The 26730-nt window shown below is 49.8% G+C and overlaps 1 protein-coding gene across 1 annotated transcript in view; it reads left to right on the top strand.

Annotated features, from left to right (window-relative positions):
* PACRG (parkin coregulated) overlaps positions 1-26730 on the top strand; it is a gene marked incomplete at both ends in the record, with an annotated part of 292581 nt that overhangs the window by 121511 nt on the left and 144340 nt on the right. The window contains one exon of the mRNA XM_079780682.1: positions 24078-24249. Coding sequence (XP_079636808.1) covers positions 24078-24249 — 172 coding nt within the window. The remainder of the gene's footprint in view (positions 1-24077; positions 24250-26730) is intronic.

The raw sequence follows: 26730 nt of genomic DNA, 5'->3' as shown, positions 1-26730 counted from the left end.
TCCTCCCTCCCTCCTTCCTTCTTCCTTCCTTCCTTCCTTCCTTCCTTCCTCCCTCCCTCCCTCCCTCCTTCCTTCTTCCTTCCTTCCTTCCTTCCTCCCTCCCTTTCTTTTTCCTTCCTTCCTTCCTTCCTTCCTTCCTTCCTTCCTTCCTTCCTTCCTCCATAAATATTATTAAATGTCGACCTTCCTGAGTGCTGTAGTGACTACAAAGGAGTGTACTCACGTACAGTGAGGACAGTTGGGCCAAGTGTCTGCAGGTGGGCCAGGAGCTGCAGGAGGCTGGGTTTCTGAGGCCGGATCTGGATCTGCCGCACGGAGCTGTGTAGGAAAGCCAGTGCTGTGCGGGCAGGCCGAGGGGAGACATAAAGATGAAGAAGAGCCTGTGTGTGTCTGAGAAATCCTGCACCACGAGGCAGTGCGGAGGTTACTGCGGTGAGAAACGGCAGCAAATGGCATTGGGTACCAGTTTCAAAGTTTAAATTCTATTTGAAGGTTTAAAGAGCCATTAGGGATTTTTAAACAGAGGAGGAGAATTGTTTTGTGTTTTCACAAAATAACTTTGGGCACAATTCTAAGGCTCGACAGAAGTGGAATAAAGCCGGAAGGTGCGGACGAGCGTAGCTGTGAGAACAGAGTAAAGCAGATGTGTCCTGGGTGAGCGACGGAGAGGAGCTGGAGAGCGGGGTTTCCGTGGAGGTGACAGGAAGTGAGAACTGCTGGAGTTGAGGGGACAGGGACTGGAGTGGGGGGCAGACCAGGTTTCCCAACTGAATGACTTGGTGCAAGGTGCTGTCGGTAACTATTGCAAGAGACAGGAAGAAGAGCAGGCTGTGCATAAAGATAATTTAGGGTTTAAAGTGTTGAGATTAAACAGCGGTGAGGCATCAGATTGAGAAATCGAGTGGAAAGAAATAGGTAATAGCAGCGTGGAGGTGAGAAGGAGAGCTGAGAGCCAGGTGTGTAGACACAGAAACCACTGGTCCACGGCTCAGGCTGCTATAACAACTACCAGAGACTGGGGGACTGAGACAACGAACATTGATTTCTCACAGTCCCAGAAGCTGGGAAGTCCATGGTCGTGGGGCCTGCAGGTTGGTGTGTTGGTTTTCAGATGGCTGCCTTCATGCAGTGTCCTCGTAAATGGTGTGAGCAGAGAGAGGAGGGAGCCATTTCTGGTGTCTATATATGACACTGATTTCATTCATGTGGCCCCCACCTTCATGACGTAGTTTCCCACACTCCCATCTCCAAATGCCATCCAAGTGAGGATTAGGATTTCAGTCTATGAGTTTGGGGACGCAAACATTCTGTCCAGAACAGTTGGCGTGTACGTGTTAGTTGAAACCACAGGCAACGAATGAAGAGCTGGCTCTTGGAAAAAGACAGTAAATAAAATGAGAAGACCAAGGATTCATCCTGAGGATGGCCACCATTTCAAACTCAGAGAAAAGGGTAGAAGCAATTGATGATGATTATAAGAGAGCGTGACAAAATAAACACGAGTTATAGTAGTACGGTGTTTTGTTCTATGAACCAGTTTCCTCTCGACCATGGGCCTTAGCACATTTAAGGGTGAAGAGCCCTTAGGAAAATTGGATAAAACTCCTCTTCTAGACAAATGCATAGGAGTTCTCAAATCCACAAACTGTGTAGCTGCATAGGTTTCTATGACCCCTATTCTCAAGTCTTCTGGTTTTTAATTAAAAGCGATTGGGAAAAAAAAACCTCAAAAACAAATATTCCTTAATTATGTCCTGCTTTCTCATTGTTTTGATAGTAACCTATGTTTAGTATCACCTGATTTCTTAGAAAGAATGTTCATTTCACTCTTAAAGATTTAAAATGAATTCAATCCCACCAGTGTGAGATTCCTTTCCTCTCCTCTTCAAGTTTCCACTTCAGTTTTCCAAACCAGCCCATTAGTAATTCTCAAACCCATTCGAAGTTCTGGAGTTTATTTCTCTCATCCCCTTTGCCTCTTCTTAAAATACCCCTCTCACTTCCCATCCCCCAGCCATCCTGTTGCTTCCTGTCTAAGTCCTACCCATTCTTCTAGATTCACTTCAGTGCCTTCTCTTGAATTTAATCTTCCTCTCGTCCATCGGCTGCAATGACTCTATCTTTGTGACCCCACAGCGCTCTGTTTTTATTTACATGACGTTTCTTAGAGTATATGTGTCTGTACTGTTCGGGTTAATTGTGTAGATGTCTTACGTCATCTACTGGCCTTGTAGGTCCTTGAGGGCAGGACTCATGCCGTGATCATTTTGAATCTGCCATAGCACCTAGTGCAGGGTCTTGCAAAGAGTAGTTCGCTCCCAATAATGTCACCCCGAATGGATTTTGCGCTAACTACCATGGAAACCTGAAGCAGAATGGCATTTCTGGTTTGGAGTTTTCTAATGCAATTTTGCTTCTTCCGTACAAATGGGTCTCGGTCAATCTACACAACCAGTCCATAGTTCTTATCTCTCGCTTTCCAATTGCACCCTACTTCAGGTGATTCTAGTAAATGATATCTATTTAATAACATAATGTTGAGCTACTTTTTCCTATTCTATCTATTAGATAGCCCCTTTTAAATGGTGATCATATATTACATTTACTTAATTGTTTAATGTGCTTCTTCTGTTGCTTAGACATTTGAAGTTTTAATATAATTTTATATGTTACATGAATTGGTTTTGGCTTTACCTTTAAAGTGAGTAGTCATTTTTTAAAATTTTCACCTGAGGATATGGTTTTTATTGATTTTAGAGAGAGAGGAAGGGAGTGGGGAGAAAGAGAGAAACATCAATGTGAGAGGGAAACATCAATCCCATTGCCTCATGTATGCACCTCGAATGGTGATCCAACCCACAACATGGGTATGTGACCAGGAATCAAACCGGTGTCCTTTTGGTGCACAAGATGACACTCCAACCAACTGGTCCACGCCGGCCAGGGCCCATCCTGGGTCTTTAAAAACTAAAATTGATAAATAATATTCAGATCAGAAAAATAAAACTTAAAGATTAACAGAAAAGGATAAGAAACTGCTAAGAGTTTATATTTAGAAAGAATAAAGGCTTAGAGGTTTAGAAATTTATAGTTTAATGGTGGCATTTAATAGTTGGTCAATTTATTAGTTTATTTTATGCAACAAATTCATTATGCTAAGAATTAAGAAGGTTCAAGGTTTTCCCAACACTAGTGGTGCTCATCACGGTTATGTGACACACACACACACACACACACACACACACACACACACACACTTCAGTGTAATTACGGGCATAATTTTAATAAGATTGCATATATATTTCACCCCATTAGGCCATAGTCACAAGTTCATGCCTAATATTATCCAGTAAATTTCCAGTTGTGTTACCTACTTTTAAGCAAGGAGAGTAGAGACCTAAGTGTGTGCTCTCCTGCCTTATATTGAGAAAACACTTCAGTCAGATGCTATCGGGATGTTTTTCTATCAGGATCAAATAAGGTAGGTTCAGAAGTCAATTATAAATTAAGGGAAAATAATGATACCCCGATTATATGCATTCATTTGTTTGCTTGTTTATTTAGAATCTCTGGGCATATTCATATTTGAGTAATTTTTCATTTTTGAAACATTCTGTGGAATACAACAAGGAAATACTATTTTTATCTCCTTAACCTACAGAGAAAAAACTAAGTCTAAAAGGGTACTTAGCTCACCTAAGATCTGACTTTGTTGAACTTGCACTGGTTCAACTAAATATAGCTTCATAAACATTGCTAAGCAACACTTAGTGTGGAAGACACGAAGACTGACACAAATAGCAGTAACATATGGTTCTGCCTTTAAAAAAAAGCTCATTATATTTTCCCATAGTAAACTGTAAGGCAAAAATGGTGGCATTTGCATATTATATATATACTAGAGGCCTGATACACGAAGATTTGTGCAAGAATGGGCCTGCCTTCCCCTGGCTGCCAGCACCACCTTCGCTCTGGCCTGAGCCGCCTTTCCGCCTTCCCATGCTGCCCAGAGGCCCAGAGCGGCTGGGGTGGTGTGGAACGCCTGCGTCATCACCATGGCGACGATGCAAGCGCCCTGCCCCACCCCGGCCGCTCAGCACCTGCATATGCAAATTAATCCTCCATCTATCAGTGTGTGTGTGTGTGTGTGTGTGTGTGTGTGTATAAGCCTAAGCAACTTCCCCACCAGTAGCTATGACACACACTGACCACCAGGGGGCAGATGCTCAACGCAGGAGCTGTTGAGTTGCAATGACTTGACAGCTGCGATTCTTGGGTGACACACCAAAACCAGAGAAGGGGGAGCCCAATTCCGGGGTGCGTCAACTGAGAATCACCCTCTCACAATCCAGGACCCCTTGGAGGGGTGTTGGAGAGCCGGTTTGGGCCCGATCCCCACAGGCCAGGCCAAGGGACCCACCAGTGCATGAATCCATGCACGGGGCCTCTAGTATATATATAATAAAGATGTAATATGCAAATGGTCATTATGCCGTGAAGCGTAACGACCGACCGCACAACAACTGGATCATGGATCAGCAGGAGGGTGGGGCAGCGAGCTACAAGTGGGCAGTGGAGAACTACAGGAGGGGGCAGGGCATCAAGCTATGAGGGGGTTGGGGGGAGTTACAGGAGGACCGGGCAGCAGACGGAGAGCTACTGGAGGGCGGCAACGAGCTACTCGTGAGCTATTGGCACACGGATTCGTGCACAGGGCTACTAGCGTGTGTGTGTGTGTGTGTGTGTGTGTGTGTGTGTATACTATCTTGAGAACAGAAAGAAGGAATAGGGAACAATTATTTTTAAATTGAACAATTTAGGGTTAACTTCACTAAAAAGATAGATTAGGCTTTAAAGTACAGATTTAACTGTATAAATTAAAGAATGGAATAGCTCCTAGAAAAGTCAATGCTTATGTATAAATGTAACAACATATGTACATGATCTATATAAGGGAAACTATAAAACTCTGTTGAACAAAATCAAGAAGAGCCAAATAAATTAAGAGATATTCCATGTTCATGGATAGGAAGAATTAATATTGTCAAGATGTCAGTACTTCCCAAATTGACCTATAGATGTAATGGAATTTCAATCAAAATCCCAGCAAGTTGTTTACGTATATCAACAGACTGATTCTAAAGTTTGTATAGAGCCCAGCCGGGGTGGCTCAGTGGTTGAGCATTAACCTATGAATTAGGAGGTCGCAGTTGATTCTCTGTCAGGGTACCTACTTAGGTTGTGGGCTAGATCCCTAGTAGGTGGCTTGCAGGAGGCAACCAATCAATGATTCTCTCTCATCCTTGATGTTTCTATCTCTTTTTCCCTCTCCCTTCCTCTCTGAAATCAATAAAAAAGTATATTTTTTAAAAATAAAAAATACGGTTTGTATAGAGAGGCAAATACCCAGAATAGTCAACACCATATTGAAGGAGAAGAACAAAGACAGAGGATTGATGCTACTCACTGTCACTTACTCTAAAGCTGCAATATCAAGACAGTGTGATATTGGTGAAAGGACAAATAGATCAGTGAAACAGAATAAGCTCATGAATATAGTCAGCTGATCTTTGACAAAGAAGCAAAGGCAATGCAATGGAACAAAGATAGTCTCTCCAACAAAGGTGCTGGTCATCCACATGTAAAAAAAAAAAAAAGAATATAAACAGACACACTTCACAAAAATTTGCTCAAAACTGATCATAGACCTATATGTGAAATGCAAAACTTAGAAAACTCCTAGAAAATAACACAGGAGAAATCCTAGATGACTTTGGGTGTGGCAATGGCTTTTTAGATACAAGACCAAAGGCACCGATATAAATAATTGATATGGTAGAGTTAAAATTAAAAACTTACTCTCTGCAAAAGATAATGTCAAAGTCATTAGGAAACAAGCCACAGATTGGGAGAAATTATTTGCAAAAGACACCTATGATAAAGTACTGCTTCCCCAAAATACAGAAAACTCTTAAAACACAACAATAAGAAAACAACCTGATTACAAAATGGGCCAAAGACCTGAACACAGACCTCACCACAGAAAGCATACAAGTGGCACATGAGCACGTGGAAAGATGATCCAGGTCTTACGTCATCATGGAAATGCATCTTCAAACAGTGTGACGCCCACCACAGACCTCTCCGAACGGCCAAGACCAAACGCTGACAACACTGCCCGCGGGCAGGGGTGGGAGCAGCAGGGACCCCTCTCCCTGCTGGTGGGAATGCACATGCTGCAGCCACTTCTCTCCCTCACCCACGGAGCATGGCTCCTGTCAGATGGCCCAGCAGTCTTTTGATACTTTCCCCAATCAGTTGAAAACTTAGGTCCACAGGCAGCCCTGCACACTGATGCTTCTAGCAGTTTTACTCAGGATTGCCCAAACTTGAGAGCAACCAAGATACCTTTCAGTGGGTGAGTGGATAAACTGTGGCCCATTAAGCCAAAGGAACATTATTCAGGTCTGGAAAGACGTGTTGGAATCTTCACTTACTAGTGCTCAGTGAGAAAAGCCCATCTGTAAAAGCTACATCCTGCATGATTCCAATTATACCACATTCTGGAAAAGAAAAAACTGTGGATACAGTAGAAATATCAGTAGTTGCCAGGGGGTAGAGGTATATAAGTATCTTGTATGACACTATAATGGCAGATGTAGGCGATTATAAATGTGTCCGAACCCATAGAATGTACACCACCAAGCGTGAGCCATGAGGTCATCTGCGGTGCTTGGGTGACTATGATGTGTCCGTGTCAGTTCGTCGTTGTAAGGAACGTCCCCTCTGGTGAGGAGTGCTAATAAGGGGGAGGCTGGGCATGCATGCTGGCGGGGAGAAATGAGAAATCTCCATGCTTTCTAGTCAATTGTACAAATCTAAAATGACTCTTAAAAATTAAGTTTTAAAAGTAAAAAAAAAAAAAAAAAGCAGGTGGGGGGGTTAGTCTGGGTCAAGATATCTAGAGATAGGAATAAAGTTACAGAGGTGAATATTTGGAGAACGAGGAATACTTTGGTCGAACTGGGAGCCAGTCTGTGGGAGCTGAGGAGGAGGATGGGGGGTGGGGAGGGGTGTTGCGTATGGAAGGTCTTAGAAGGCAGCCCAGGGGCTTGGGTTTTGTGTATCGGGGATGAACGGCCAACCACACAGGTGTTTCCAGGGGGGGGGGGGGTGGGGAGTGACAGGACCCTCTATGTTCTACGGAACACGGCCAAGCCGCAGAGACAGGATAGAAACAGCTGATCTCTAGGATGTTTATAGGCCGGCGGGGCAATCCCATTTCTGGGAGTTGATCCTAAGGAAACCACTGAATCTATTAAAAGAGCTTTATGCACAATGATGCTCATGAAAATGCTGAAGAGTTAGGGGAATCGGTATGTAAACCGTGGCGCATTCGCTTCATGGATTATTAGGAAAACATCAGAAATTCAAAAGTTACAAAGATTCTTTCATACTGCTAGAAAATTGTCAGGCTCTGATCAGAGAAAAGGCAAAATAGAGAAGCGTGATGTGGTTTGATCACGACCAACGGAACGAAACCACGTGCAGGCGAGATCCTAGGGCGGCACCACCTGCTCCGTGGGAGCTGCCAAGTATCTTCCCTTCTTCCTGCTTCAGTGCGCAGCACGTCCCCCGGCATGTACTGGTTATGCAACGTGGAAACCCAGGAACGTTTAAACAGCCCAGTCCAGAGTGAACGAGTCCGTGAACCCCGTGGGGCCGCATGAATGAGAGGGAGGGACAGACTCAGGCTCGGGGGGGACCTTGTTCCCACGGACGTGGAGGGTAAGAAAGACCTGAGGCAGAGATGCCGCCACGGGCCCGCTTCTACAATGGCTGGTGACGCTCCCAGTCAGGGCCACGGCCGCAGGAGAAGTAGTCCGGGCGGAGGGAGGGTAAGCAGCTTCATCCTGAAAATGTTTGCTGGGAGGGGGTCCCTCGGCGCCCAGCAGATGCAGCCTGACGGCAGGTGGGGTGAAAGAGTTGAGGACCGGCAACGACGCGGTAGGCCACCACCGTGTGGCCCCGTGAGCGGATGGGAAGGCCTTTGGTAACGTGTGCAGGCTTGTCAAGCCCAATACAGAAGAGTCATTATGCACTTCGATCCAAAATAGACGAAAAATCACTCTTCACGAAGATGCCCATTGCAGGATGTTGCCTATAACCTGGGGAAACAGACACAGAGAGAAACAGAACATCTCCCCCCAACCTCCCCACTCCCCACGGCCACAGAAACCATCTGGTGGAATATTGCAGATAAAATAATATACAGACGATAGAAAATACTTAGGTTGGAGCTTAAAAGCAGCATGGTAACGAAAGCACATACCCCGGAGGACAACGGCCCTGCAGGGAGTCGTATGAATGAGACTGGTCTGAGCGCAGAGCCGTCACAGTGTTGTCTCAAGCGGCACCGAGGGGGATCCGGCTGCCCTGTCACGGTGCCTCATGTTTCAGCTCTTCCCTACCACGAGCACACACTGCTTTCAAAACCCGAGGTTGGAAAGAAAAACAGACAAACGGGCAGGACGCGTGCTGGGGGATCAGGGTTCAGAGGTGGGTCTGAGAGGCATCCGCATGCGAGTGCGAGTGGGAGTCTCCGGTCGCCATGAAACTCCCGAGAGAGATCGCGCCGTCCCTCTTGGTAACTGATCAGTGATAGATTTTATACAACAAACTGAAACATTTTAATGATTCCGTCAGATGTTTATCCAAAGTCAATGAGAGCCTGAGGCCTTTGTCATTTCGGGATGTTCAATAGACTGAACACGGTTTTTAAAATTGATTTGGCAAAGATTAAAACCTGACATCAGGGCACAGCAATTCATTTCCTCACTTTCCTTCCGAAAACATGTCACGATCATTCCAGTCTCAAGAAAACACAAATCTGCATAAGGCGAAAATACTAAGGTTCGCTTGCCCTGCGAGGTGTTTTGCTCACTGTAATTGGGTTATCAGGACGTGTCCGACAGATGCTAATGAAACGGCGAGAAAGCCAAAATATGGTGTACTGGGTTCCATTCGTCCTTTTTATAGTCAAACCTGCAACATTTATTTAGCTCCTACTTACGTGCGGGGAATAAAAATTACAAAACAACACCCCTGGCACCGAGTAACCTGAAAACTCCCAGCGAAGGCAGGTCCCTCCCGCGCTCCGCTCCGGGCCGCAGGGGGGCGCTGGCAATGGGAGGCGGGCCGTGTCACTGCGCCCACGGGTGCTGCCCGCCGCCCCGCGGGACGGGACCATCCGGATGGGTCTTGAAAGCAAGACTCTGGTAAAGAGGAGAGAGCCTCAGATCCACTCGGTAGATGTTGCCGGAATGTCCTTCCAAGTGCAATGGCAGCTACGTCCTCCCGGGCCGGGGAGTCCCGGTGCTCCGCGTGCTGGCCCGGACTTGACGGGTCTCTGCCGGCCTCTGTGGCGGGAGGCGTCTTCTTCCATGTTGACCCGTGTTTCAGTGAGTTGCCTGTTAATGTCTCTGCCCAGGCCTCCGCAGTGTCTGTCTTCTTCTCCCCGCCTGGGAGGAGTTCTGTGTCCCCCGCTGCTGGTTCCTGCCAGGAGATCATTTCTCTCCTTCCCGGAGCCAGATTTCCCGAATCCCACGCTCACCGGCCGCCGTGTGTCCTCAAACCGCCCATCCTCTCTGGCTTGGATTTGCTCCCCAGTAAAATCGGCATAACGACGTGCCTCCCCGGAAGGCCTGTGGTGCAGGTTAAATGAGTGACAGGTAACACCCTTGCCCGTGTTGGGCACATAGTAAGTGCTTTAACGTGGGCTGTTGTGCGCACAGGCATTGCTGTGATCGCCCACGAAGGGGATTGTTTCCCACCCACCCTTCCCCCGGGCCTCTCTGTCCGAGTCCCAGCTCCAAGCAGGAGTCTTTGTTCCAGCTCCCCCCTCGGGTGGACTAGGACTTGTCCCCCCCCCTCCCCCCCCACCCCCCCGACCTTGGGCTGCTGGTGACTCAGAGCCCAGTTCCCGGAGGGTCGCCTCCAGGAGCGCGGACGTCAGCCGTCACATGACTTACGTGGCTCGGTCCCCCACCTTCTGGGCCTTACCTTCGCAGGGTGGGCGTGAACAGAGCTTGGTTGTACTTTTTGCAACATTTCTATTTTTTTCTAAAAAATGTTAAGATGGAAGTGGTTTCTAAATAGTCTGCCATGTTGACGGCTGCGGACGTCTCTGCTCAGGTTTCTGTGTAGGGCGGCGTTCCCTTGCCGCTTTGCAGGAATTCCGTCTTCCCAAGCAGACCGGAGGCCTCCCCTCGCGTTGCGGAGAGGGTCCCTGCGCAGCAGAGGTGAGCGTGGACGGTGTGGCCTCCGGGGCCTGCCCTCAGGCAGCGTGAGAAGGTCTCCCTCGCCCCAAGGTTGCTGCAGAGAAACAATGTATATGATTTAGATGTTCTCCCTCTACACAGTGACCCCGCTGTCATTTAGAACAGGCTGGCATGCGAAGTCAAGTAGGGAAGCTAGCATTTCCCTCTAAAATGTTCAGCCAGCCCGGCCGGGTGGCTCCGTGGTCGAGCGTTGCCCTCAGAGTGGCTCTCCCTGGCTTTACGGAGAGGACTGGGGGCGATTCACAGGCCACCGCCGCGCACCCTGACCCCCCTCCCACCTGTGGACACAGCCAGGCTCAGCACGGCGCCGAGGGACCGCGAGGATGGGCTTTCCGAGCGAGCGAGGCCTCAAGAGGGAAAAGTGAAGCCACGGCCATCTCCGATATCGTTGGCAAGATGTCTTGTTATGGCAGAACTTAAAGGAGTCCTTCCAGGGTCATAATCAGGAAATGCTCCCAGACACGTAGCCAGGAAATCAGCGTAAAGAAAGCGTGAGACCTCAGTCCCCAGCAGCGCGGGGACGGGCGCCCTGAGGCCCAGGCCCAGGCCCAGCGCACGGCCAGCTGCTGCCGGTGTAATGGACGCGGCCCGATCGCCAGCACCACGCGTATGGAGGTGGGGATGTTTCTCCTGTGAATACCCGGCTCACCTTGTCCGTTAGCGGGAGGAAAGCCCTACGCCAGGCGGAGCTGGGAGCCGGGATGTAAAAAGCCCGACTTCCACTAGCGCGTGACGACCCTCGGCTCCTGTCACCCTCACGAAAACAGCAAAACATGAAACTGGACGTGCATGTCCCTCCCAACCCGATCTCTGCATGGCGGGTAAGAGGCAAATGACATCATGTTTACGTACAGCCCCTCCGGCTGAAATAGACCAAGGCGCTCAGACCAGTGTGAGCAGGGCGGCCCAGCGCCGACCCCGACCCCGACCAGTGTGAGCAGGGCTGCCCAGCGCCGACCCCGACCCCGACCCCGACCAGTGTGAGCAGGGCTGCCCAGCGCCGACCCCGACCCCGACCCCGACCAGTGTGAGCAGGGCTGCCCAGCGCCGACCCCGACCCCGACCCCGACCAGGGTGAGCAGGGCGGCCCAGCGCCGACCCCGACCCCGACCAGTGTGAGCAGGGCGGCCCAGCGCCGACCCCGACCCCGACCAGGGTGAGCAGGGCGGCCCAGCGCCGACCCCGACCCCGACCAGTGTGAGCAGGGCTGCTCAGCGCCGACCCCGACCCCGACCAGTGTGAGCAGGGCTGCCCAGCGCTGACCCCGGCCCCGACCCCGACCAGTGTGAGCAGGGCTGCCCAGCGCCGACCCCATCAGTGTGATCAGGGCTGCCCAGCGCTGACCACTGGCCTCGGTGTTGGGCAGTTCTCCGACATTGCTCAGTACAAACCCCTGTTTTACGGGAACCCCTTTGTGTGGTTTTGAGAGTAAAAAGTGGATGAGGATTTGCTGTGAGCATTGATATGAGCGCCGGTAGAAGGTGTTTCCCTCTTGAATGTCAAGGCTGAGGCTTTTTTATTTGAACGGGTTTTCTTGGAGGCTTGGGGGCTGCTGGTGCCTCCCAGGGCAGCGCTGGGGGCAGTGGCCTGGGGAGGGACGTGCCCAAGTGGGGTCCCCCCCACTCACAGGGGCCCAAGTGCAGAGTTCAGTTTGTCCTGCAAGTGCCAGTTTCGACAATAACAAAAGAGAGAAAGGTTTGTTTCTTTTTAAATCGATTTGATGAGGAAGAACAAGTAAACTTGTATCTCACGAAAAACCTGTCTAAGAATCCAGAGATTTTAACCCAAAAGGGAGAAGGTCCCTGTGTTTAACCTGCAGGTGCCCTGCCCCTCAGCGATAGTCACGTCCGTCTTCCCGCTCCCTGCTTGCTTCCCACGAAAACGATACAGAATCCTTAAAGGCACAGTTTTTAATTGCACCATTCACGCCTAGTTCCACAATTAGCAGAGCTTTTACATCTAATCACAGACACTATTGAATATTATACTTTCTTACAAATCATTCTGGTGCAATTATTACTTTGCTTGAATAGAGCAGTTTTATAAAATGATTAATGACATTTGTAATACCATCGAGCAAGAAAATGCACAACAGACAAATGCATGCTAGAGGAGACAAGAAATGTTTCCCCAAAGATCGCTTGGAGCACCCCAGCCGCCCACTGTTCCTGGTGTGCGGTGGCCACGGTCCCGTGTCGGCGGGAGAGAGGGCCGGGGCTCCCCAAGGTCACCCCCACGCTCCCGTCTAGTGCGGGCACCATCCCTGCGAGCGCCTGCGGGGACGGGGCCTGTGCCCACCAGGTACCAAGGGCATCTAGTTTATGGCACCTGGAGCCCCAGGAGAGAGGCACGTGCCAGGGCACAGAGGGACTGGGTGCGAGATGTCACTGCAGCTTTAGGGCGACCCCGAAGCTCCCCCAGGACGAGTCTCCTGCAGGCTGTCCTCTGGGCTTGCACACCAGCCGATGCCCTGGGGCGGGGAGGTCGTTGCTCATCCGGACTGCGGCAGGGAGCGCTCAGGACCACAAGGGGCCCCCAGGTTGGTGTCCTTTCCAAGCCGCGGGGATGGGAAGGGAAGTGCGCAGACTCGGGGGATGAGGTTCGTTTCCCCGGGGCTGGGCTCGCTGGTCTTCCTGTCTCACTCACCCCGCGGCAGGCATCCTCCTCTCTCTGGGGCCTGCAGAGCGTTCTCCTCGGTGCGCCTGCCTGCGCCTGCCTCTGCTCCCTCGCGTGAGATCCAATTCCTACACCAGAGCACACTCATTACACTGAGAATTGAACTGGATTTAATGACGCAAGCAAATTGGAAAGTATTGGCTAAAATCTGGAAACATTCTCCCTTAAAAACCACTGATCCAACATCTCATCTGAGCTCCTGGGAGGAATGGAATGCGCTTGGTCTGGGTGACGGGGACGTTTCAAGGTGATTCTCCGTGTCCCCGTCTGACCGCCCCTGATGAGGCAATCCCAACGCAGCAGTTTAGAACACCAGCCCCTTCGTCCTCGGCCGCTGCGTCTCTGCAGGAGGTAATCACCCAGCCCCTCGGGCAGAGGGGCGCCTGCCTCGATCTCCCCCGGAAGGTCCTGTCGGGGTCAGCAGAGGATGCTTCAGGGGCACCTTCCCTCTAGGGCTTCGCGCCTCTCACGCCGGTCAGGAGGCGGGAAAGCAAAACGAGGAGGCGGGTGTCATCGGCCCCAGCAGGCCGGCTCCCTCACGTCCTGAAGCCAGCTGGTCCCTCCTGCAGGCCACGGGGACGGAGGTGCTTCTGATGGGGCCTCGCGGTCTCGGCTTCCCCGGCCTCTTCGCCCGCTGCCCAGGGCCCCACGCCAGGAGCGCGCCCGCCACCAGGGAATGTAAGGGCGGCGACGGGGGCTCACTCACCTGCTGTAGGCGCGTATTCAGCCAGGAGTGAGCTGTTTGGTGTCACTGGAACTTGGGTCCTGAGGGTGCAGTGTCAGGACAGGATTCTGGGAAGGGACCGTGAGGACAGTCAGGCGCTATGGGTGCCGTGGCGAGGAGGTCAGCATGTACCCCGTCCACATCGGCGAGGTTTGAAGATGAGTGACATGGACAGAATGTTTTTTCCAGGAGGGTTTGGCTGCATGGCCAAAACAGGACCTGGTGAGTGGGAGGGGAGAGAGATTGGTGCGGGGCGGGGCGGGGGGGGGCGTGGAGGGGGGGGAAGGGGGTCGTTTCAGAATCTGCCCAGTGATTCACACATGCAGCAAATGGGAGGCGGCCTGGACCCAGGAACTAATGTGGAATGCCATAGACCCCAATGGGTGGGACCAGGCGTCCAGGGCTCACAGTCCAGTGGGGCGGCAGCATGTGAATTGCCATGTGGGCATTAGGATGCCCTGTAGGGGCATCTACACAACCTTCTGGTGCTGAATCCGCCCCCGAGAGCAGAGGGGAGGCTCGCGAGCCGGGTGCCAGGGCTGGTCCCTCCAGCGCTCTCGCTCTCGCTCTCTCTCTCTCTCTCTCTGTCTCTCTCTCTCTTATTTATGCATTCATTGCTTACTCATTGTGCCCTGACCAGGAATAGAACCCAAATTGGAACAATGATCTAACCAACTGAGTTACGCAGCCAAGGCTTACATTTGTCTTTTAACAAGAGAATTTAACCCATTTATATTTCATGCAGTTATTTATATACCAGAGGCCAGGTGCACGGGATTTGTGCACTGGTGGGGGGTGTGGCCTGTGGGGATTGTCCACTGTGGGAGCTCCACTTATCCTGGTCAGCCGAGCGGCACTCCCACTGTGGGAGTGCACTGACCACCAGGGGGCAGCTCCTGCGTTGAGCGCCTGCCTCCTGGTGGTCAGTGTGCGTCATAGCGACTAGTCAATCGGTCATTCTGGTCATTCCGCTGTTCGGTCACTGGGCTTTTATTATATAGGATTTTAACTCATTCTATGTATTTTCTCTTCTCCATGTTTTTTCCTGGAGACAGGTGGGATGTTTAACCAACCTTCTGACGGACTGATAGAACTTTATTCAATCCCTCTGCTATATTCGATTCTCCTGGAAGTTAATTTCATTTCTATTCTTTTGACAAGTGTCTTTGCACTTTAATATGCTTAATTACTTCATTAAGTCTAAAGTAAATCAGTAACTCTGTCCTCAGCCCCGTCAATGAAAGGACCTTGCTTTGAGTTAGGTCACTGTCCTCTCAAATTATCTCCTTTTCCTTTAAAGTATTACAACTTCCCTTTGTAAACCACCGTAATTGATGAATATTGTATTTTTTTATTTTTACAGTCAATGCTATTTGGTCTCATCAATTTGTTCAACAATTTGTTTGCTATTACTTTTTGCATGTCATTTCTTTGTCCTGTATTCATCTTATTTTTAATAAGTTTTATCCTTTGGTAAGGACAATGATCCATGGGTTTAAAACAATGAAAAACCGAGCCTCTCAGTCTTGGTGAAATACTTCTAACTTGTCTTATTTGCAGGTGGTGGTGTGATTGGCCATTGCATTGTAGGTTCACTGTTATCTTTCTTTCAGCATGCTGAGGGATTGTTCACTGTCTTCTGGCCTCAATTTTGTTAATGAGAAATGTAATTTCAGTCTAAATTTGATCTTTTAATGTGTGATCTGTCTTTTGTTTCTAGTTGCTTTCAAATCCTTTCCTTGACTTTGGAGTGTTATCGTTTTTTTTCTGAAAAGATCAGTATCTTCAATCTGAAAATCCACACCTTTCTTTAATTCTGAAAGGTTCTCAAACATTCTTTCTTCAAACACCACCTATGTCCACTCTCTGTGCTCTCCCACTCCCACAGGCCATGTCAGGGAGCAGCTCCTGTGGGGGTCCTCTGTCACCTTTGCCATCACCATCTCCCCGTGCCCCCTCTGCCACCTTTACCATCACCATCTCCCCATCACCATCTCTGTGCCCCCTCTGCCACCTTTCCCATCACCATCTCTGTGCCCCCTCTGCCACCTTTCCCATCACCATCTCTGTGCCCCCTCTGCCACCTTTCCCATCACCATCTCTGTGCCCCCTCTGCCACCTTTCCCATCACCATGTCTGTGCCCCCTCTGCCACCTTTCCCATCACCATCTCTGTGCCCCCTCTGCCACCTTTCCCATCACCATCTCTGTGCCCCCTCTGCCACCTTTCCCATCACCATCTCTGTGCCCCCTCTGCCACCTTTCCCATCACCATGTCTGTGCCCCCTCTGCCACCTTTCCCATCACTTTATCTCCATGCCCTGCCTCTGCGTTGGCCCCTGGCCCCTCAGGTCTGTAACTCGGGCCCTAACTCTTCTTTTATCTGCCAATCCAGTTAACCTAGCTACTGGATTTTTAAGTTAATGATAGAATGATTTTGTGAAAGTTTTATTTGGTTCTTTTTACAGTAAAATAGTCTTCTATGTTTTTAAATGTTTTAAAAGTGTTTTTCTTCGGATTTTATTCTGCTATCTCTAGTTGCTGGTTTCAGAACTCATTTCCACGCTCACTGGTCTACTGAGTCTTCCTTATGACGACTCCGTTACCATGGAGATTGGTAAACGTTAGTAGTACATCCATGTTTGAAATATGTTATGTACCATCTGCGACCAGTGCTTGATGCCTGTGCAATTTGTAAGTCCTTCTGCAATAAATCCACAGCTGCCTCCACGGTTGAAAAACAGCGAGTTAAAGCTTTAGTCTGTGAATGTAATAATACGAAGTCCAAGTGGGGCCCTCATATATTAATAGATAAGGACTTTTTCCAATTGTGACTCTAAGCAAGACCCTCGGAATTATCCACAAAAACAGTTATTCTCAATGATGTTTCATTTGCTAATTGAAGCTCGGATATGGAAAGTGTAAGAAGCTCCTGATGGAGGTTTTTTAATGAAACCCATTCATCTCACTGACTTTCTGACCTTTCAGTAGGACCTTATTACCTTACACATTTGTTTTGGGGATGAAATGTTATATTTAATAGCCTAGTCCAAGTTAGAGTTTTATTGCTTTTGACCAAAGGTTATTGTAAGATTTATAGATAAACTTGTCGGTACTATGTGACCTTTAAAAGGTTACAAAACTGTCAGGACACATGCCTGGGTTGCAGGCTCGATCCCCAGTGTGGGTTTTGCGGGAGGCAGCCAATCAATGATTCTCTCTCATCATTGATGTTTCTATCTCTATCTCCCTCTCTCTTCCTCTCTGAAATCAATAAACATATATAAATATATATATATATATATATATATATATATATATATATATATATATATATATATATATATTTAAAGTTATAAAGCCTGTTTTTTAAAAAAGAGAAGCTCTGTGAGTGAAAGTACTTGGCGCCGTTGTAGTTAACACGCAGGGAGTCATCGGTCAGTCTCCCCCTCGTTTAGCTGAAGTCCACAGCAGCCCTTGCTCTCCACCCCCCTGCACGCAGCTCTCCTTGAATTCTGGATTTCTTGTGTAAACTTTAAAGAAAGATTTCCCAATTTTGTGGTTTCAAAACTATTTTTATGGTACTAGTAAAGACAGTAGGGTATAAATTTGTTTTAAAAATTAGTTATCCTAACAGCAAATAATTTACAAAACTGAATAAAGGTTTATTGCTAAATAAACAAGTAAAATGGCCTTTTGTAAGTTTAAGTGAGCAAAGCCAGCAATTTTGAAAAACTCTAAGGGATAGTAGTCAATAGTGGGTCTTCTAACTAACCTCTTCTTTAGATTTTGCTTTTACTCTTAAAGTACTTTCAATCTAGATTATTTTTTAAAAGGAGATGTTAGCCCTGGCTGGGCGGCTCAATTGGTTGGGTGTTGCCCGGTGCACCAAAAAGCTTGTGGGTTCAATTCCCGGCCAGGGCACATACCTAAGTTGCAGGTTGGATCCCATGTTGGGGCCCGTGTGGGAGGCAGCCAATCGATGTTTGTCTCTCACATCAATGTTTCTCTCTCTCCCTCTCCCCCTTCCTCTCTGTAAAATCAATCAAACAAAACATATTCTCTGGTGAGGGTTAAATAAAATAACAAAAATAAAAAGATTTATATTGTTAGAACTAATATATTATTTGTGGACATATATTTATAAGTTTGCTTTCTATAATACCATGACAAACAGAAACTTTTCCTCCTGAAGTTTTAAAAGTAAACAGAATAAAAATTAAGTCCTCAGCCCTAGCTGGTCTGGCTCAGTGGACAGAGCGTCGGCCTGCAGACTGAGGGGTCCCAGGTTCGATTCCGGCCAAGGATACAAGCCTGGGTTGTGGGCTTGATCCCCAGTGGGGGGTGTGCAGGAGGCAGCCGATCAATGATCCTCTCTCATCAATGATGTTTCTATCTCTCTCTCCCTCTCTCTTCCTCTCTGAAATCAGTAAAAATATGTTTTTTAAAAAATTTGAGCCCCCAGTGATTTCCAGTGAAATGAGGGTAAATAGGAGCACGATGGAGCCCATTCTGATCCTCTATTAAATATTCACAAAATTCCGGAAAGGGACATATCACTGTGATCCTGACGGAGGAAAAAATGGCGTCATCTTTGTAGCACGCATAAATGCACGGGATCCATAAATTTAAGGAAGCATACACACCCCCTCATGCCCCAGGGTCAGTGTGCAGCCCAGGCCCTGGGCATGCTCTGGGGTCCCCAGCCCGGCCATCGCTCCCCACTGAGCATGCCTCTCAGAGCTCCCCAGGGCGGACTCAAAAGGTCAGAATTAAAATCCAGCACGTGCCTCCTGAGCAGTCACTGTCAGTGCCAGACACCTTCTAGCAGTGACAGGCCCCCGAACAACAGAACTGCGCGCCGCAATGAATGAACGGCCAGGGCTACACAGGACAGCCCGCAGGGCGGTGGGCGGTGGGCTGAACTGAAATCTAGTTTAAAGCAGCACCAGCCACTCAGGGTCCGGAGGGAAAGGGGACAGTGTGTCCAAAGCTACAGGAGGAGTCGGCGAGGCCAGGCTGGCCTGGGGACAGAGGCGCAGTGTCTCCAGAGGCAGGAGGACGGTGTGGAGCAGAGGGACAGGCACGCCCTGCGGGGACTGCAGTCGGGAGCCAAGCGGGTCAGAGCCCAGGAGTGTGGGAAGGGAAGTAGGAAGGCGCACGTGGGAGCAGGGAGCTCGGTCAGGGCGGTGGCGGTGCCGCAGGTAAAGCCAGCCGGGCTTAGACTAAGCCGATGGCGAGCAAAGTGTGGGCTGCGGGTGCAACGAAGACTTGCTTGGAGTCAGAATCAATAGGGTTGCTGATGGATTAAACCCAGGATTTGAAGCAAGGCAATCATGGCTGACCCCTGGTTTGGGGGGCAGGGCAGGAGGGTGTCAGGAGGCTGAGAGAAGTCAGCTTCGCAAGGTCACGTGATCCTGCTGATGAGAACAGGAAAGGAACTGGAGCCTGAGGCGACGTGAAGGTCACTGGCGACGTGGGCGAAGGGACTGCAGCGAAAGGAAGGGAGGGGGCGTGGAGAGAGCATGGGCGTGAGGACCCCCCGACACCCGCACTGTGGGAGCTGGTGAGAAGGGAGCAGGAGGTGGATGGAACTCGTCAGAAAATGAAAAATGCATCAGCTCCCGGTTGCAAATGGGTTCCCCAGCCCTGGGCCAATTCATCAACTGAAACAATATTATAGCGATAGAAATGGGACCGTAGCCGACGGGCAAGGAGAAGAGAGAGCTGCGCATAAGAATGCCACCCTGTCACCATCAGAACACCGTCCACAGGGTTTAAAGAAGTCTGTGGCCTCAGAATGCAACGGCAAGTTGTTATTCCAACGTTACGGCAACAGAGATGCAGGGATCACAGCACCACGGCACTGACGCGCAGGCCAGGACAGGACCTCTCAAAAGACAGGTGTGGGCAGGAGAGGTCGGCTGGGGGCAGGAGCTGGGCATTAAGGACAGGGGTCATCCTGGCCTTCTCTCTCTCACTCAGTCTTTTATTCAATTCACTGTCTTTCAATTGTTCCCTCTTTTTCTCTCTCCCTTCATCCTTTCTCATATTGCTTTTATTTTTTTTTCAAAACTCTTGAGAATAAGAATCCTGTGCGCACCCAATATTTGTTTTCTGAAGACATATTTTAAAATGGGAGGAAAAAACAACCGTCGCTCTAAGCTGAGTAGAAGAGACGCTCTTTAAACACGATGACGGGGAAGAACGTAAAATGATACAAAGGACAAGCAAGTTACAGCAATATTTATATTAGATCTGACGGGGACAATGCGTTGATGATGACGAGGAAGATGAGGAATGGAGACTCAGGGAACAGTTCACCAGACGATTATAACAATGCTGAACCTCCATGTGCCTAACAACATCGCCCGAGAGGCAGCCCCAGGGGTGAAGCCGGCCTGGGAAGACAGCCTCCGGACGGACCAGCTGCAGGCCACAGGCAAGTGACTAGCCCTCTGTGGGCTCAGCTTCCTCATGTTGAAAATTGGGACAGTGTACTACCTACCTCTTACCCCTCGTGAGGATTAAATAAATGAATACACACAAGTATTTACAGCAGTGTCTGGTTGACAAACATTGGCATTTTTACTGTTGCTGTTATTAACGTGGTTAGTACTGTTGCCTCAAACCACACAAGGAAAAAGAAATTAACAGAATTCCAAGGAAAATTTGACATGTCAACCATCTTACTAGGAGACTTTTAACTTGCTTCTCAAAGCAAGATAAATATGTTTTTAAAGTGTTTGAGAAAGCTGTGAGATAGTTGCAATAAAATATTTAAACAGGCTGCCTTATCTTTGAAATAATTCCAAAAAGTGTAAATAAAACATTCAAAACTCAAAATAGACAGTAAAAATTAAATGAAAAACAACAACCAGAGATGAAAAAATAAGATGACAGACGTGAAACTAGTTATAGACATAAATGTGTATGACAATGTATTTAAAAAGCCTTAGAACACATCTATAATAATAAAAGCATAATATGCTAATTAGACCAGACAGCCAAATGACCTTCTGGATGTCCTTCTGCATGAAACCATGGTGGCAGGGGATGAGGCAGAGACGGTTAGAGGTGATCAGGCAGGCAGGCGAGCAGTTAGGGCAATCAGGCAGGCAGGCAGGTGGTTAGAAGCCAGCAGTCCTGGATTGCGAGAGGGTGCAGGCCAGGCTGAGGGACTTCCCCCCGCCCCCCTCCCCTCACTGTCCCATGCACGAATTTTGTGCACTGGGCCTCTAGTCCTCTCTAATAAACTGGTAATATGCAAATTAACCATCACTCCGCTACATAAACCACGCCCACCAGCCAAGCCACGCCCACCAGCCAATCAGGGTGAGTATGCAAATTAACCCAAACCAAGATGGCTACAGCCACAGAGAGCAAGGTTTCCCAGGTAACAGAGCAAGCCAAGCTTTCCATAGCCGTTGCAGGCCTAAGCCTCCACTCAAGCTACAAAGTTTCAATTATAGAAGGTAAACAAATTCAAACAAATGGCGGCAGAATGGAGCTTGAGAGAGCAGGCCAGGGTTGCCGGTGGCAACAGGGGAATCAAAGCTTTCCGCACACCCTGGCGGGGCTCACCCGCTTAAGGCTACAAAGTTTCAATTGTAGAAGGTGAATTAACTGCCACAGAAATGGCTGGGGCCCTCGGAGGGAGCAGCAGGCTTGGCTCCGCTCCAGGCTGCAAAGTTTCAATTGTAGAAGGAAAATAAATCCCAGATACCAGGGCTTCTGCTTGGATTGCCAGGGGGCGTGGCCGGCCTGCAAACCACCACAGACCCCTCGCTCAGGCCGCCCCACGCCCCAAGGGAACCCCACCCTGATCCGGGACACCCTTCAGGGCAAACCAGCTGGCCCCCACCCATGCACCAGGCCTCTATCCTATCTAATAAAAGAGTAATATACAGATTGATCATCACTGCAACACACAATATAGCTACTCCCATGTGGTAAAAGATCCTGCCCCCATGTGGACACAAGATGGCCACTACAAGATGGCCAGCAGGGGAGGGCAGTTGGGAGGCACCCGGCCTGCAAGGGAGGGCAGTTGAGAGGGACCAGGCTTGCAAGGGAGGGCAGTTGGAGGTGATCAACCCTGCAGGAGAGGGCAGTTAGGGGTGACCAGGCTGGCAGAGGAGGGAAGTTGGGGGCAAACAGGCTGGCAGGGGAGCAGTTAAGCATCAACCAGGCTGGCAGCGGAGTGGTTAGGGGGTGATCAGGCTGGCAGGCAGAAGCCATTAGGGGCAATCAGGAAGGCAGGCAGGCAAGCAGTTGGGAGCCAGCAGTCCTGGATTGTGAGAGGGATGTCCGACTGCCCGTTTAGGCCTGATCCTGGTGGGATTGGGCCTAAACGGGCAGTCAGACATCCCTCCAGGAGTCCCAGATTGGAGAGGGTACAGGCTGGGCTGAGGGACAACACCCCGCCGTGCACGAATTTCGTGCACCGGGCTTCTAGTTAAATTATAAAGTCAATGATTTGCTATTTATGAAAGACATATATAATGCCAACATAAGAAAAAAGAAAGAGAATTAGTAAAACATATAAAAAACACAAATAGCAATATAGTACCCAGGACACTTTTATTATGAAGGTAAAATTAAAGATAACCTTGTTATATATATTGGTAGCTGAATGATGTAGCAATGTATTTTTTTAATTGTACAAAATAATATTCTATAACATTTTCAAATATCCTTGAGAAAACGGGTATTGGGCATATATTCCATATATTTTTACTCTGAATAAAGCTAATGTCATGAGTGTACAGGAATGTAGAATAAAATTGATGTCTGTACATACTCCACGTGGGGTTCATTTTCCACGCCCCATGTCCAGGGGCCAGGTGAACCTTGGGTCAGGACTGCTTGCTTCCTCGGTTGGTGGGGAGGGTCAAGGTCATGAGCAGGCTGGACACAGTCCTCCCGCTTGGGGACTGGAGAACATCTGATTAACTGAGACTCACAGTAGACACTCAGGAGCAGCGTGGAGTGGCTACCGGTTACTCAAACCCAGGAGCAGGCAGACACATAACTAGAGACTCCAGAACCTTCCAGCTGAGAGGGAGCTGGGGGTATAACCACCTGATAATGTAAAGAGGCCTTCTCCATGGTGCTGATGGGCTACTCGCTAATTATAAGGTGACAATTGGACGCTGGGGACATTCCTAAGGACCTGAAACGAGGAGACATTGCGCCGGTTCCTAGGAATGCGGCATCTTTTGCTTGGGAGTGGGTTGGATCCGCAGTCTGAGTCTGCGGGCTTTTTCCCTCCATGACATCAGCGTCACTTCTGTCACCTTGCAGGTGGTAAGTCAGGTCATGGGTAGATACTCTAGGGAGGACACGGCTAGAACAGAGCTCCTACATGTGAACATATCCCAACACGCCATCGCTTTCCTCAGCTCCGTGACTGTAACTTCATTGCCCATTTCCTGTTGGGGCTGGTACTCTTGCAAAGATCAGGACAGGAGGCCATGGAGGCATGGGGTGGATAAGGGATGCGTCTGTACTAGAACAGTGGTCGGCAAACTGCGGCTCGCAAGCCACATGCGGCTCTTTGGCCCCTTGAGTGTGGCTCTTCCACAAAATACCACGGCCTGGGTGAGTCTATTTTGAAGAAGTGGCGTTAGAAGAAGTTTAAGTTTAAAAAATTTGGCTCTCAAAAGAAATTTCAATCGTTGTACTGTTGACATTTGGCTCTGTGGACTAAGGAGTTTGCCAACCACTGTTCTAGAAGAAGCTGAAGAGGGATTGCTGGTATTTTGACTTTGAGGTACCCGTGGCCTGTTCCGGTTCGGCCCACTGCGGGTCTCTCATTTCTTGTTGATGACACCGGCATCCTGTCACTGAGGCTCCAGGGACAGCCGTGGGGTCACGCTTCACCCTCACTCTCGTGGTCACAAGAATATGTCCTGCGCACTGCACTCCCCACCTATTAGATTCTTGTTAGAAATCCGGATGCTCATCTCTTTTCTACTTTCTTCTCTTTTTTGATTTATTTTTACACCTATCTTTTCAGCATACATACTATGAGATTCTTATATTCTTTTCAACACAGCATTTGTGCAAAATGATAAAAAGAGGAAAAACTAACCCAAAACAACAATCAAACCTGAACAAGTACTAAAATGCTTCCAGGCTAGATTATTTATGACTCTAACCTGTTAAGATGGACAGGCCTGTGATGTTGACCCACTGCACCTGGAGGTCAGGTCCCCAGAGCAGCTGCTGGCCACGGTCCCCTGAGGCCTGAAGAGCCGGCTCGCCCTGAGCTGGGGCCATGGCTGGCTGGCCTGCCTGCGCTGTGCTCACGCGCCTTGTCCTCTGTCCCCACAGGTGGAGATCGAGAAGCTGGACTACCACCACTACCTGCCCCTGTTTTTCGACGGGCTCTGCGAGATGACCTTTCCCTACGAGTTCTTCGCGCGGCAGGGGATCCACGACATGCTGGAGCACGGCGGGAACAAGATCCTCCCCGTCATCCCGCAGCTCATCATCCCCATCAAAAGTAAGTGGGCGGCCAAGGCCTCCCGCGGCCCTGGGGCCGCATTAGGACGACTCGCTGATGACACAACGAGACCACAGACGGAGGCTAAGCCCGGTTTGGGGGGATTTTCATAAATTGGCGCCTGGGGCCACACCTCCCCAGTCTCCTAGTGGATCCACCCATACTGGGAGAACAATGACTCACCGCGGGAAACAGGACTGAGCTTGGGAACGAGCCTGTGCCGCTGTCTGTTCCCAGCCACATGGGTCAGGAGGTGCCTCTCTTCCCCACACTGCCCTCCGCCCTCCATCCTCACATCGCCATGAGTCAGTAACCAGCTGTTACTCTGCTGTGGCCGCATTCCACTGCTCACTGTGCTCGCACATCTACTCGACCACGATGCTTTCCCCAGACAACTTATCTCTCTCAGCGTTGGGAATTGCCTCCCATCTTGTTGACTTAATTTGTATAGATGCACTTTGTTTTCACGTGTTTCAGAACTTACTAACGTGGTGAGAGCACACCCGTGTTTGTTCACCTGCACTCCCTCCTGTGGTTCTCTGTATGAGCAGCAACACTCATCTGTGGGCTGGTCTGCGAGGAGGCGCGGCGGCCGACAGGGGTCACAGACGGACCCTGACCTGCAAACTGCCACACGTAAGGCCGTGGCCCCCTTAGGGCCGCTCCAATGAGCGGGGTACCCGGCTGTGAAGGACGAACGTGCAGACATGGCTGAGGCAACCTGAGCAACGACATGTTCAAGAGCAGAATCTTCCTGTGAAAGAACACCCGCAGGAAGAACACACCACGTAAGGGCGACATGTCAGAACCCATATCCTGTTCCCAAAATCCTCCTGAGAATTCTATTCAATTAGAAAGGAGCAAGTACAATTGAACTGTGCCACCCTTTATTTGTGGTCTAATCATTTTATTTATAGATCTTGGAAATTTCCAGGTAAATTCTTTGAAAAGTGATAATAACTGTAAAAATGGCAATGCTTTTTAATTCAAGAAGGAATTGTCCCATTTGTTCTGAAAATGCTCCTCGGGATTATTTTGGTTACAGAATGCAAAAAGAAAACGGGTTCCGATTGTCATGAAGAGCTGTTTGCTTAGTAAGCCACATGCCCAGCACTCCAGAGATGGCCTCCCCGCAGGCCTGGTGCCACTGTTGCTCTGTTTTCTGCAAGGTCGCCTGAAAGCTGGGCCTCAGGAGGCTCCGCGTAGATCCGAGGCCCGCACGCTTACTCATCCCCTGTGGGAAAGAGCGGCTTTCCCAGACTCTGTCCCAGGATTCCCGGAGATGGTCAGAGTGTTGCTCCGGGGGAGCTTCTGCCGAGCTCTGGCCTGTGTCCAGGGGAATGGAGCGTGCTGACCGCTTAACCCAGATGATGTAGCTACCTCAGAGCAGGCGAGGAGAGGGGCAGGCGTTAGCCTCCCCGGCACAGGAATCCCCGCAGAGGCGCTACCGCACAGCAGCTCCTCCGCTCCCAGGGCTGCCGCGGTGCGTGCACGGGACCCGCGGGACTCACTGGGCTGATGAGCTTGGAATGGGCGCTACGTGTACTCTCTTCAAGTCAAGCGCTTGAGGCCCGTGCACAGCCCCCCACCTCCTCCTCCTTGCCCCGTTGGCCTGATCGGATCTCCCCCCTGAGTGAGAAAGTATTCTCCTGGGAAACCACTGCGGTTGAAGGGCCAATCTATCGCTGCAGCAAACTTCGCCCATACTGACCCACCCAGGGTCCCCGATGAGACCCGGCGCCATTGAGGGCAGTGGCTTCTGGACGTTCGGCACCTGGGGCTGAAGCCCATCGCTCTCTGTGCCCTTTGGGAACTGGGGTGGCCCTTGCACAGGCCCTGGGCCCGCCTTTCTGTGCACGTTAAGTCCATCTCCTTGAGTTCTCATCCCCCAAAACAAGGCGCTGAGGAGGTACTTCAGAGAGTTGCTGTGATATGAAGTGAGGCCGTGGAGAAGGGCCCAGGTCGGGGGTAAGCAGCTCTTCGTAAGCGAGGCGCTGGGCTGCGCGTGGGCAGTCATGGCCAGCGGGGCTGTGAGAGGCCGGTAGCCGGAGGTTGCTTTCTCCCTCCTTCCCTCTCTCTCCATTTCTCTCACTCGTCATCTGTCCAATACCTCCCCACTTTCAACTCCCCTTCAAGAAAGCCATGCTCTAAAACTGGTGTCACTCCACGTGAATTCCTGCGCGGAAGAGTGTGTTCGTGGGTGCAAGAGGGTAGCAGCCCGAGGCGGAGGTCAGGTGGCCTCAGGAGTATTGGAGCAGTTCCCTGGTCAGCCAGAGGGGAGATTCCGTCTGGACCTGTGAGGGGGGTTGGGTGCCCGTGTGGATAGGGAAAAGGAGTCAGAGTGACCCAGAACCAAGACGATGGCCGTTCAAACTAGAAAGGAATAATCGAGTAAAAGGGAAACGGAGCTGAAGATTGCGTTTTCCAACTGAACTCACCACGTACCGACTGTCCCTTTCCTGTTCTCAAGTAAACAACTGC

Source organism: Cnephaeus nilssonii, assembly GCF_951640355.1.
Source record: "Cnephaeus nilssonii genome assembly, chromosome: 9".
Lineage (NCBI taxonomy): Eukaryota > Metazoa > Chordata > Mammalia > Chiroptera > Vespertilionidae > Cnephaeus > Cnephaeus nilssonii.
Note: the sequence above shows the minus strand (reverse complement) of the source record. Positions and strands in the feature narration are given on the sequence as shown.